The sequence below is a fragment of the Pituophis catenifer genome, unplaced genomic scaffold (assembly GCF_029215685.1).
Source record: "Pituophis catenifer annectens isolate HBS135680 unplaced genomic scaffold, rPitCat1.0.hap2 SCAF_10, whole genome shotgun sequence".
In the NCBI taxonomy this organism is placed as follows: domain Eukaryota; kingdom Metazoa; phylum Chordata; class Lepidosauria; order Squamata; family Colubridae; genus Pituophis; species Pituophis catenifer.
The window spans coordinates 26,350,919-26,363,645 of NW_027256890.1; the positions used below are offsets into that span (position 1 = coordinate 26,350,919).

General features: G+C 50.0%; 1 protein-coding gene across 1 annotated transcript in view; it reads left to right on the plus strand.

The window, feature by feature from the left end:
- Positions 1-12,727, plus strand: part of ITGA10 (integrin subunit alpha 10) — a 65,464-nt gene that overhangs the window by 37,707 nt on the left and 15,030 nt on the right. Inside the window, exons 15-21 of the mRNA XM_070951505.1 lie at positions 1,448-1,578; positions 2,596-2,762; positions 3,693-3,835; positions 5,828-5,941; positions 7,016-7,101; positions 8,770-8,911; positions 10,242-10,334. Coding sequence (XP_070807606.1) covers positions 1,448-1,578; positions 2,596-2,762; positions 3,693-3,835; positions 5,828-5,941; positions 7,016-7,101; positions 8,770-8,911; positions 10,242-10,334 — 876 coding nt within the window. The remainder of the gene's footprint in view (positions 1-1,447; positions 1,579-2,595; positions 2,763-3,692; positions 3,836-5,827; positions 5,942-7,015; positions 7,102-8,769; positions 8,912-10,241; positions 10,335-12,727) is intronic.

The window sequence follows — 12,727 nt, forward strand, 5'->3', positions numbered from 1 at the left end:
CGCGCAGGAGAGGTGTCACGTGGGAGCGCCTCGTCGCCCCCAAAATCCCCCGCGCGGCCGCGTTCTGGACCAGCTGGAGCCTCCGGGTGCACCCCATGTAGAGAGCGTTGCAGTAGTCCAGGCGGGAAGTGACGAGTGCCTGAGTGACTGTGCGTAGGGAGTCCCGATCTAGAAAGGGGCGCAACTGGCGTATCAGGCGGACCTGATAAAAAGCCCCCCTGGCCACGGCCGCCAAATGATCTTCTAACGACAGCCGTGCGTCCAGGAGGACGCCCAAGTTACGAGCCCTCTCCGTGGGGGCGAGTGATTCGCCCCCAATAGCCAGCGATGGCGTCAGCTGGCTATATCGGGACGCCGGAAGCCACAGCCACTCGGTCTTGGAGGGGTTGAGTTGGAGCCTGTTTCTCCCCATCCAGGCCCGCACGGCCTCCAGACACTGGGACATCACTTTAAGGGCATCATTGGGGTGGCTTGGGGTGGAGATGTACAGCTGGGTGTCATCAGCGTACTGATGGAACTCCACCCCGAAGCCACGGATGATCTCACCCAGCGGCTTTACATAAATGTTGAACAGAAGGGGCGAGAGGACCGACCCTTGTGGCACCCCACAAGCAAGGTGCCTCGGGGTCGACCGCTGCCCCCCTGTCAACACAGATTGCGACCGGTCAGAGAGGTAGGAGGAGAACCACCGCAAAACGGTGCCTCCCACCCCCAACCCCGCCAACCGGTGCAACATGATACCATGGTCGATGGTATCAAAAGCCGCTGAGAGGTCTAACAGGACCAGGATAGAGGAGCAACCCCTATCCCGGGCCCTCCAGAGATCATCCACCAATGCGACCAATGCCGTTTCCGTGCTGTGCCCAGGCCGGAAGCCGGACTGGAGCGGGTCTAGATAGATATGCCAATGGAATGGTAGACATTATGTCTCTAAGCATACAGGGGGGCCCCTGCCTAGGACCTCCCAGAGCAGTGGTGGGATTCAAATAATTTAACAACTGGTTCTCTGCCCTAATGACCAGCTGGGTAGGTGTGGCTCCGTGGTCAAGTGACTGTGTGGGCATGGCCAACTCAACGTCACTCATGTCGATGGACGCTTCGCCTTAGCTGTTACAATGTAACAAGGGTTAACCAGAGAGGCAGTTTCTATAAACAGGGCAATAAAGATTAGGCTAGAAACAACACCAGAATGTTGTAATTCCTTACAGGATTAGTCCTGGAAAGTGGGAAAAAAACAAAAGGAGATTTCTTCCAACAACCGGTTCTCTGAACTGCTTAGAAAGTTAACAACCAGTTCTCCTGAATAGGTGCGAACTGGCTGAATCCCACCCCTGGCTCAGAGTCCTCAGCTTTGGAAACGCAGGCAAAAAAAAAAAAAAAAAAGGCAGCCACGAGTGGCTAAGGCTGTTTCCCCCACCCCCAAAATGGTTGCTTTCTTCCCTGGCAGCGCATCGAATCCGCAGCGCTTCGCTTGGGACTTCGCTATTTCGGCCGCAGCTTGGACGGGCAGATTGACATGGATGGGGACGGCCTGGTGGATCTGGCTGTGGGGGCTCAGGATGCTGCAGTGGTTTTAAGGTGAGAGGCTGGAAGGAGGACCAGGAAAGACTAATCCCATTCAGAGGGGCGGGTGAGAAACAGGGAATGCTTGTGCCAGGCATAATCTTTGCAAGGGAGGTGTGGGCAGATTCCTTGCTTTTCGGGAAAGTCTCAGGCATTGTTTGGAACTCAGAAGAAGCTTCTTATCCATGAAAGCAGAGGTCAGCCACCCTTCTGGTCTTGAGGCCAAACCTCCAAATTTCTTGAAATGAGTCTATGACAGTGACAGTGAACCTTTTCGGCACCGAGTGCCCGAACTGGAACGCACACGCCGGAGCACCAGAAACCCAAAGACCAACTAGCTGGCACGTGCATGCCTTTTTTTCCGCCATTTTTTCCGCCCTTTTCAGGCCGTTTTATCGGCCAAAAAACGGCCTGAAAAATGGCCCAAAAAATGTCCTGAAAAATGTCCCGAAAATGTCCCAAAAAACAGCCTGAAAAATGGCCTGAAAATGGCCTGAAAAATGGCCCCCAAAACAGCTTGAAAACGACCCCAAAACAGCCAGGAAAATGGCCAGAAAACGGCCTAGAAAACGGCCCCAAAACTGCCTCTTTTTTTACCAATTTTGGCCATTTTTTGGGCTGTTTTCAGGCCGTTTTCCCATGCTCCAGCATGCACGCACATGCCCACAAAGAGGGCTCTGTGTGCCACCTCTGGCACATGTGCCATAGGTTCATCATCACAGGTCTATGATAACTCACTGTGGCCAACTCGCTACAGGACAACTCGCCACGGGACAAGAATTACACTCATATCAAAGAAATAGTGGAATAGAATCATTAAAGAAAGGATGCCAAAGGAGGGACAGAATGAAATGTGAAGGACAAAAATTAAAACACAGGTAATCCTCAACTTACAACAGTTCGTTTAGTTCAAAATTACACACCGCTCTATGGCAGTAATATAGCATTGATTGTACCCAATTACAGTGCTTAGGTTGTGAAGGCCGGTATGTCTTTTTGTGGTTACAATGATATTTGTTGGCAATGAATCAGATCCAGGAGAATCGTGCAGATCAATGCCTCCATCTCAGTCAACCCTCCCTCCATCAACGTGATCCAGAAAAACTGCCAGAGAAACGGGAAGGAATCCCTCTGCGTGACAGCCAACTTCTGCTTCAGCGTGTCTTCGCGGTCTCTGGGTCCCCGGGACAGCCACTTGAGTAAGTGCCTCCCAGACCAGAAGTTCATACTGTCCGCCTCGGTTATGTGGCTTGAACCAAGGTTGGGCACAGCCTTGGGGGCAGGGGTGGGATTGTTTGGTGCCCGGTTGCTGGGGGGCATGGCCATGGGGGTATAGCCTATTTGGCCTCCTGCACCACGGTGGAGGGGGGGAGTTTTCACCCTCCCCAGTCTCTGGAGGCTTTTCTTGAGCCTCCAGGAGGGCGAAAACGGCCTCCCCTGGGCACCAGAGGCCCTCCGGAGGCCGGAAACAGGCTTGTTTCTGGACTTCCAGTAGGCCCATTTTTCACCCTCCCAGAGCCTTCATGCATGCCCGGCACTTACCTGGCATCCAAAATGGGCCACATGGAGAATCCTGGGAGGGGTGGGGTGGGGTGGGCGGGGTCAGCCAGTCCTTGGAACAACCAGTTTCGCGAACCAGATTAAAATTAACATCCGTTCTCCCAAACCGGTCTGAACTGGCTGAATCCCATCCCTGCTTGGGGGCACCTGGCCAAGGGAATGATGGAGAGGAACGGCAGAAAAGTCTGTTTTTTTAAAAAAGCAATGTTTTGATTGTGTAATTTCTGGACGGGCTGTAAGAGGATTTAAGCAGTTGTGTCTGGCCCACCGGGACCCATCCAACCTAAAGAAACTCTCTTTGTTATTTGATCATGATCTTCATTTAACGACCCCATAATAATCCCTTGCAGGGGATGGAGTCTGGGCAACTGAATGGAGCAGAGTGTTTTACTGGCCAGATGCCTTTCCTGTCTCCAATGCGGAGTTTTGTTCAGCAGATATATTCTCATGGTGCCCAGAGAGAGAGATATCTGCCTCTACCTAGGATTGAACTCACAGCGTCCTGATTGTGAGGCGAGAGCTCCACCTCTAGGCCACTGCACCACTCTCTCTTTATCACTTGATCCTAGGTATAAGATACAACGTCTCTCTGGATGACAGGAAGTTTGGCACGAGAGCCGTCTTTGATAGCAGCTCTCAAAAGCTGCTGCAGAAGAGAACTCGGGCCACCGTGGGCAGGACGGCATGCTCAACCGCTCGCTTCCACGTCATTGTGAGTGTGGGATGGGTTTCTCTCTGGACCATGGGATGTGGTCGGTTCAAAGACCCAGTTGGTTGTCTAAAGAGGGACTGTGAACATACCATGTGTCTCAGTGGTGAAATCTGAACTGGTTTGCTACCGATTGGCTCGCTGCGCATGCGCAGTACGAGCCAAAAGGAGGCTTGGGAAGATAAGTAGAACAGCGAGGGGGGGATCAGCTGTGCCACACTGTTTATCTTCGCTCGAAAGTAGGTAATCCTGCTTTCGATCGATCCAGTAGCTTTTTTTTACTACTGGTTCGCATTTACCGGTCGTTTTTATCACTACCGGATTGCCCGAACCGGAGTGAACCGGTAGCATTTCATCCCTGATGTGTCTGCTTCAGCCATCTGTCTTCAGATTGCTTTCTTTCAAATGAAAGGAATTTCTTCCTTAGTTAAAGAATCCTAATCATAGATTGAATAGATCATACCTGGATTGAACAGACAAGAAGCAGATGCAGACAGAGATAAAAATCCATGAGAGGAATATGGGAGGCAAACCATTTCCAGACTTCCGGAACTTACAGTAGGCCAATTTTTCACCCTCCAAGAGCATCTGTGCGGGTTCTGCACTTACCTGGCATCCAAAACGGGCTGCGTAGAGACTCCTGGAAGGGGTGGGGTGGGCGGGGTCAGCCAGCCCTTGGAACTAACGGTTCGGTGAACCAGATTAAAATTAACATCCGGTTTACCTGAACCGGTCCGAACCGGTTGAATCCCTCCCCTGCTTATAAGCAGAAGAACACCAACACTGACATCCCTTAAGTTCTGCTGAAGATGTTACCTAACCTGGTAACGAAACGTTTGGAAACCAACAACCCACAAGCTCGGAGAACAAATCTCCACCCTCATCCTACACACGAGCCACAGATATTTGCCACAAGCACAAACTTATAGGCAATATTACATGCATGGCAGGGATGGGTTCTAAAAAAAATTTTTTTTAATAAAATTTTTTATTACCGGTTCTGTGGGCATGGCTTATTTTGTGGGCGTGGCTTGGTGGGGGGGGGTGTAATGTGACTGGGTGGGTGTGGACAACATTTATTTTTTTTACTTTTAAAAGCATTTTTTTCTACAACCTTAAGAGGTTGCAGAAAAAAATGCTTTTAGAAGCCTCTGATGATCCCAGCTGAGCCGCGCGATCATCAGAGGCTTTTTTAAAAACTTTTAAAAGCATTTTTTCAGCTGAAGAGGTTGTAGAAAAAATGCTTTTAAAAGTAAAAAAAAAAAGCCTCTGATGAGGTGGGCAGGGTAAGCGACCGGCGACCGGGCCGGGGGCCTGGCCAGCCAATGTTATTACCGGTTCTCCAAACTACTACAAATTTTTACTACTGGTTCTTGCGAACTGGTGCGAACCGGGAGCAACCTACCACTGATGCATGGACTTCAGCTCCCAGAAAGAGCCTTGGTGGTACAGGGGTTTAAGGCACCCTGTTATTAAGCTGCTTAAGACCAGCTGCCTGCAATTACTGCAGGGTTCGAATCTCGCCAAGGCTCAAGGTTGACTCAGCCTTCCATCCTTTCTAAGGTAGGTGAAATGAGGACCCAGTTTGTGGGGGCAATAAGCTGACTTTGTATAAATATACAAAAGGATGAAGGCTATTGCTGAGCACATTGTAAGCCGCCCTGAGTCTTCGGAGAAGGGCGGCATATAAATCAAATTAAAAAAAAAAAAAAATCGCCAGCCAACCAGCCAGTCCACACATCTGAAAGCTGAATTATTCTAGGAGCTGAGGTCCACCCCTCTTAAAACTGCAGACGCTCATCCAGAATGATGGAATGAGCGTGAGAAAAATCACTCCCACCATCTTGCTTGGAAAACGTTTTTTCCAGAGAAAAACTGAACTGCATTTCCACAGCCTGAGATGACCATTCATTTTGAAGGGGAAGGAAGCATCTTAGGAATTTCAGGGCCGGTGTTGGTTCTTCAAAAGGTCTCAGGTCTATTTCTTCCTTGCAGGACACCTCAGATTATCTCCGGCCGGTCACCATCACCATGAAGTTTGCCCTGAGTGAAACTGAGCTGCCTGGGCCTGTCCTGGATGAGAAACTGCCCACCACTGTGAAGAAACTAGTAAGTGAAATAGCCATGCGATATTCACACACAGTTCCCGTGACTTGTCCCAGCTTCTGCCAACCTAGCAGTTCGAAAGCAGGTAAAAAATGCAAGTAGAAAAACAGGGACCACCTTTGGTGGGAAGGGAACAGTGTTACGTGCGCCTTTGGCATTGAGCCATGCCGGCCATGTGACCATGGAGACGTCTTCGGACAGCGCTGGCTCTTCGGCTTTAAAACAGAGATGAGCACCGCCCCCTAGAGTTGGGAACGGCTAGCACATATGTGCGACGGGAACCTTTACCTTTACCTAAGGTTGAGAAATACTAAGCTATTATAATAGAAATACTAGAAGTACTTCAACTGCTCGCAATTAAGAGTATTTTTGCAACACCTGAGCTTCTGGAATAAATCTGGAATAAATCTGAAGTCTTGTGAGCAGGTCTGGGGTTTGAAAACAGGAAAATATAGTGAATATGAAAGCTTCAAAGCCAAAAGGTAAACTGGACTTTCCCTTCTTAGAACTAATAGCACTTAGATTTATATAGTGCTTCACAGTCCTCTCTAAGCAGTTTTACAGAGTCAGCCTATTGCCCCCAACAATTGGGGTCCTCATTTTACCGACCTCAGAAGGACGGAAGACTGAGTCAACCTTGAGCTAGACAGGTTCGAATTGCTGGCAGCCGGGCAATCAGCAGAATTAGCCTGCAATACCGCATTTTAACCACTGCACCACTATGGCTGACAGATATTTCAAGATGACATATCTTGACATACTTTTCTCTATAGAGTAGGCTCAAATGAAAGAAAGACGGATTGTCCTTTCATAGTCTTCATAGTTCAATACCTAAGCAATCATTTCAACGAACTTTGAATAGCATTTGCAAGCAATTATTCATGGTTACCTAGGTTAGTAATAGTTCTGTTAGTAATAAAGAAGGATGAAGACTAAGAAAAAAGGCTGATGAATCACTCCTAGTTTGAGCCACTCCTAATTCAGACATTGCTCAGATCTCAGAATCAGAAACTTATCTTTTAAGAAAAGGGGGGGGGGGGCAAACTGTTCAGAACCAATCAGCTGGCTGTTTTCCAGATCCCCTTTTTCAAAGACTGCGGTGAGGACGATGAGTGTGTAACAGATCTGGTGCTACAAGCTGAAATGGATATCAGTGGATCCAGGTAAGGATCTTTATCCAGAGGTGGGTTTCAGCAGGTTCTAACCAGTTCTGGAGAACCGGTAGTGGAAATTTTGAGTAGTTCGGAGAACCAGTAGTAAAAATTCTGACTGGCCCTGTCCCCATCTATTCTCTGCCTCCCGAGTCCCAGCTGATCGGGAGGGGATGGAGATTTTACAGTATCCTTCCCCTGCCACGCCCACCAAGCCATGCCATACCCATTAAGCCACACCCACAGAACCGGTAGTAAAAAAATTTGAAACCCACCACTTCTGATCCAAGATATTGCAAGTTAGGCAAACATTTAATGGAGATTTTTTTAAAAAAATAAATTTGGGCGCTTGACTGAGCAAGGATTTCAACTTGGTGCTTTAAGTGGCTCTAGGATTCTAGGATTCCACCAACCAGGCACAACTTAAAAACCACTAACTAAAACCAAATTGGAATATTAACGGCAAGATGTGTTCGATAACACTTCTTGGAAGTCCGTAGGGTTCCACAGAATTTAAGTGATTGGTTGGTTGTCCGTGATCAGACCTAGAACCTTGTCACCCATGTTAATCTTAAAGATTGAGAGAAGGACAGATTGGCTAAAGCAGGGGTCCCCAACACACACACACACCCCCCGTGGCCTGCAGCCCACGACTGGGCCCTGGCTGTTGTGGTCCGCCAGCGGCCTGCAGAGCTGGACAGTGAGGAGGTTGGGGAGGAACATGGACCAGTCCTGGAATCTGGAGAAGGCTTGGATGAGGGCTCTACGTCAGAGGCAGAGAGGGGGCCAGGGCCATCTGGTTGTGCTGCCTCCAGAGCATCCAGAATCTGACATCAGTGAGGCAGAAGAACAGTGTGAGCCTGTGCCCATGTACGCATGCGCAGAGCTGCCAGAAGGCAAGAACAATTAAGGAAAAAAAGGGTGACTCAGGAGTAAGGCTTGGAGCTGATTGGCGCCTCCCATAAGACATAAAAGAGGAGCAAACGGACGTGAGCCTTTGCAGGAAGCAATTAGTTCATATAGTCAATTCAAGCTCTGAGAAGCTCTGTTTGACTCTGTGCTCCGTTTGGCCTTGCAAAACTAATTGGCAATTAGGTCTCCGGCAGCGTTTCAAGGGAGATAAAGGTGGGTGCTTATCTACATTACCCTGAGAGACTGTGTCAACTCGAGCAGACCTCTGTCGGAATCTGCACAGACTGTTTGTGAATCATTACGGGCTGTGAATGACCATCATTCACAGCCGTCTCAATAAAAGAGGGACTAAAATTGTGATTTTATGCTTTCTCAGGAAGCCTAAGTCAGAACACTGGCCTATTCTGAATTGGGCAGCGTGAGAAGCTGGCTGGAGCACACGAAGCTCAACTTGTACGAATAGCCGGCCATTGGACAGTTTGCCAGCGCACATGCAGCTGGCAAACGGCTCATGCAAATCAAGCTGCATGCATGTGTGCCAACCTGCCACTTGTGCAAGGACTGCATGCATCGGCTCACCACCCATGTGGCCCAGTACCCCTCTCCCGCCCCCTCCAGGCGAGCCTCCAAGCTGCAAAGGTTGGGGACCACTGGGCTAGAGACTAGTGAATATTTAACCCCTTTCTCTCTCTGCCTGTAAGCCAAAGCTGGGACCCTCGTTCTCTTCTTGCAAGTCACATGATTGTTGTCGATATTCCTCATTTCCAGGCAGACGCCTCACGTCATCCGTAAAGGGAAGCGGAAGATGGTGATTGACGTCCTTCTGGAGAACAAGAAAGAAAATGCCTACAACACCACTCTCCAGATCTGGTTTTCCAGAAATCTCCACTTCTCCAGCCTTGGTCTGAAGGTATGGTGCCCCCTAACCCAAGCAGGGTTGTCCATGGGAGGAGCCCACTCTAATTTCCACAGATGGGTTTTCTAAAGAGGCTGGAAGTGCTCCAAAATTTCTTGAAAGTGATGACTTCGGTTATTTACGTATACCAAGAAGTTTGCCTCTAATAACTGAAGTCCCAGAAGGTCTATTTAGTCCGTTCAATCATTAAAATTAAATCCCAATTATTTCTTTTAACCATTCCTTGAGCGTTTCATTACTTACCGTAGAAGCAAGATTTCAGATGAACTTTGGAAACAGGTTCAGCCCTGCAATTGGCAAATTTTGACAGAGTCTAACTGTTGTGACCCAGGCCCATATAGTTGATATTAAATGCAAAATAGTTCCAAAAAACAAACAGATTTTATTAAAACAGCTGAGCATTAACTCATTCTTAGCGTATTTTAAATGAAATGAAAACAAAGTCCTTAAAACACCAGTCTTTAGTTTATCTCTGACCTTGGGATAATTAGGCAAACTGCCAAAGGCTTCTCTTGGCAACAGTTCAGGAACAGAAGAAATAACTACATCCAAACACGAAGCAAATCTATCAACGGTTGTTTTCCAGCAAAGAGGCCAAGAGCCGTTGCTGGTCTTTTAAGCCTTATGGGAGGGGCCAATCATCTCTTGGCCTTACTCCAGAGTCGTCCCTTTTGCTTTAGCTGCTCCTGCCTTCTGGCAGCTCTTCTCATACGTGCATTAGGAACAGCTCCTCCTGTTCCTCTGCCTCTCTACTGTCAGCCTCTGGAGGCTCCGAAGTCTGCACATTATTCCCCGATGGCCCTGGCCCCATCTCTGCCTCTGACGCAGAGCCCTCATCCGGGCCTTCCCCAGCCTCCAGGACTGGCCCATGGGACAGGACAGGACAGGACAGGACAGGACAAGTACTTAGACTTACATCCCACTTCACAGCCCTCTCTAAGCGGTTTACAGAGTCAGCCTATTGCCCCCAACAATCTGGGTCCTCATTTTACCGACCTCGGAAGGATGATGGAAGGCTAAGTCAACCTTGAGCCAGTCAGGATCGAACTGCTGGCAGCTGGCAGAATCAGCCTGCAGTATGCATTGTAACCACCGTTGTCAGCCCTGGAGGCCCATATGACATCTCTAATAAAATGGAACTTTGAGGAACTTCTAGCCTCGGAGTCTCCTTTCGTTGGGGGTGTTACTTGGAACCCTGACAACTGTCCCGTTACGGCTCATTATAAAATAACGAGATAAAATCAATGAAAAGAAGCACTGCCCAAAACTTCCCCTGATGCCCAAATCAGTTTATTCTAGCCCTTCTTCCTTCCTCCCCCTACAGGGTGAGAACCCCGTGAAAATAGAGTGCTCAGTTTCTTCCGCTCAGACCCGCGTGTGCAGCGTGGGTTATCCCGTCTTCCGGTCCTCGGCAAAGGTGAGCCAACGTAGACCTGCTAGAGCAGAGATCGCCAATCTTTACGGCTTTGTGGCCCGGCAGGAGGAGAGGAGAGGGGAACTGGATTGTGGAAGCGGCAGCCTGCCTCTCCTCGCTCATGTGCACGCCGCCAGCCCACCGCTCATGCAAGTCGAGTTGCCTGTGCATGCACACTGACCCACCACTCGTGCAACTCAAGCTGTGTTGCGCGAATGCCAGCCAGCCTGGTTCTAAACGGGCTGCGGCCCAGGGATGGGAGACCCCTGCGGTAGAGAGTCTGGCGATGTTGGCTGGAGGCCTCTCAGTTTAGGGGTAAAAAGACACGCATGCAGGAGTGGGCTTCAAAAATTTTAGCAAGGGGTTCTCTGCCCAGTTGCTGGGTGGGCGTGGCTGTGGTGGGCGTGGCCTAGTCAGCTTCCTGCACCACAGTGGGGGGGGGGAGTTTTTGCCCACCCTGGACTCTGGAGCAGCGGTCACCAACTGGTGATCCGCAGAAAAATTATTTGCATTTTTTATATTGTACTAAATCAGGGGTCCTCAAACTACGGCCCCTGGGACAGATACGTCCCCCCCGAAGGGGGGTCTTTTTGTGTGGATCGGAGGGGGAGGAGAAATTCTGACTTGGGGTCTGCTTCGGCCTCCTGGTGTGGGGCTTTGGGCGAAGGCTGGAGGGAAGAGCCACTAGTGGCGAAGAGCCGGAGGGCCTCGTTCCAGTGGGACTGCATCATGGCCTGGAACTGGCTGACCATCTCAGCCCACTGAGCCTCCAGGCGCCCGTACCTGGCTTTGCACTCCCGCAGGTCTTCCCTCTGCTTGGAAAGCCTATGTTCCTAGTCCTCAGTGAGGTGCTTCTGCTGAGCCTCCTCGGTCAGATCCAATTTGAACTGAGCTGTTTTGCCAACTCTTTCTCGTGGTGGCTGCTTAGCTCCAACAACTGCTTCCTGTTGGGGCCCTAAGGAGCCCAGGCGGGGAGGCGAAGAGTTGGCCACGCCCACCCAGTCACATGACCACCTAGCCACACCCACCCAGCCAGTCATTAGGCAATTCATATTAGTGGTCCACGGGATTTAAAATTATGAATTTAGTGGTCCCTGAGGTCCGAAAGGTTGGTGACCCTGCTCTGGAGACTTTCTTCGAGCCTCTGGAAGGGCGAAAACAGCCTCCCCAGGCTCCCGAGGCCCTCCAGAGGCCCATTTCCGGCCTTCCTGAACTTCTGATACGCCCAATTTTCGCCATCCCCGAGCTTCCCGGCACGCCCTGCACTTACCTACATCCAAAACGGGCCGCATGGGGATCCTGGGATGGGCGGGGCGGGCAGGGCCATCCAGGAGTGGAATTTGGGGGTTCTCTGAACTGCTCCGAATCTTAGCTAGAGGTTCTCCCGAACCCCTGCGAAACCCCAGCGGCCCAGCCCTGCACACATGTCGGCTTTAAAGAATCACATGATGCACTAAATGCGTCTCGGTAAACAATGGCCACTTATACAATCCATAATGGAGACTGCTCATTAGGGCTGTAGATCATAATGATTGTAAAAGTAACCTGACTGACACAATTTTTTTTTTGTGGCAAGTGGACCCCACAAATGCCAAGGTCATCAAGTGAGAATACCGCGGGGGTTAAGTGACCCCGCTGTTGGCTATGGCATGGTTTTTCAAAAATGGTCATAAAAGGTATCACGTGACTGCAGGGATGCTGCAAATGGCTGCAAATGTAGCTCTATGTCACTGACAACCCAAAGTGTCACAGTGATCAGAGGGGAGCTACTATCGGAACTTTGGAACGGGGTCGTAACTCCCTTTTTTGCAGTTAGTCGTAACTCAAGGACTAGCTGTAGTGCTCTCTCACAGCGACAGCTCTCCTGCCCTTTTTAAACCAGCTCCTGGTCCTTCGTAGTTTCCATCTGAAAACTTAGGGGAGACGTGATAGCATCTTGCAGTATTTTGAGGGGCTGCCACAAAGAAGAGGGGGTCAAATTATTCTCCAAAGCACCTGAGGGCAGGAGAAGAAGCAACGGGTGAAAACTCATCAAGGAGAGAAGCAACCTGGAACTAAGGAGAAAATTCCTGACAGTGAGGACAATTAAACAGTGGAACTGCTTGCCACCAGAAGTTCTGGATGCTCCATCACTGGAGGCTTTCAAAAGAGATTGGACAGCCATTTCTCTCAAATTGCATAGGGCAGTGATGGCTAACTTTTTCCAGACCGAGTGCCCAAAGCATGCGTGAGTGCGTGCAAATGCGTGAGTGCGTGCCCGAACCCCCAAAATGCAATGCGTGTGCGGCTCTTGTGCATGCGCCCCAAACCATGCGCATATGTGCATGGCCCCCTGCATGCCCCCCTCCACACACCCCCACATGCACATGTGACCCCCTGCACGCCCCTACACATTG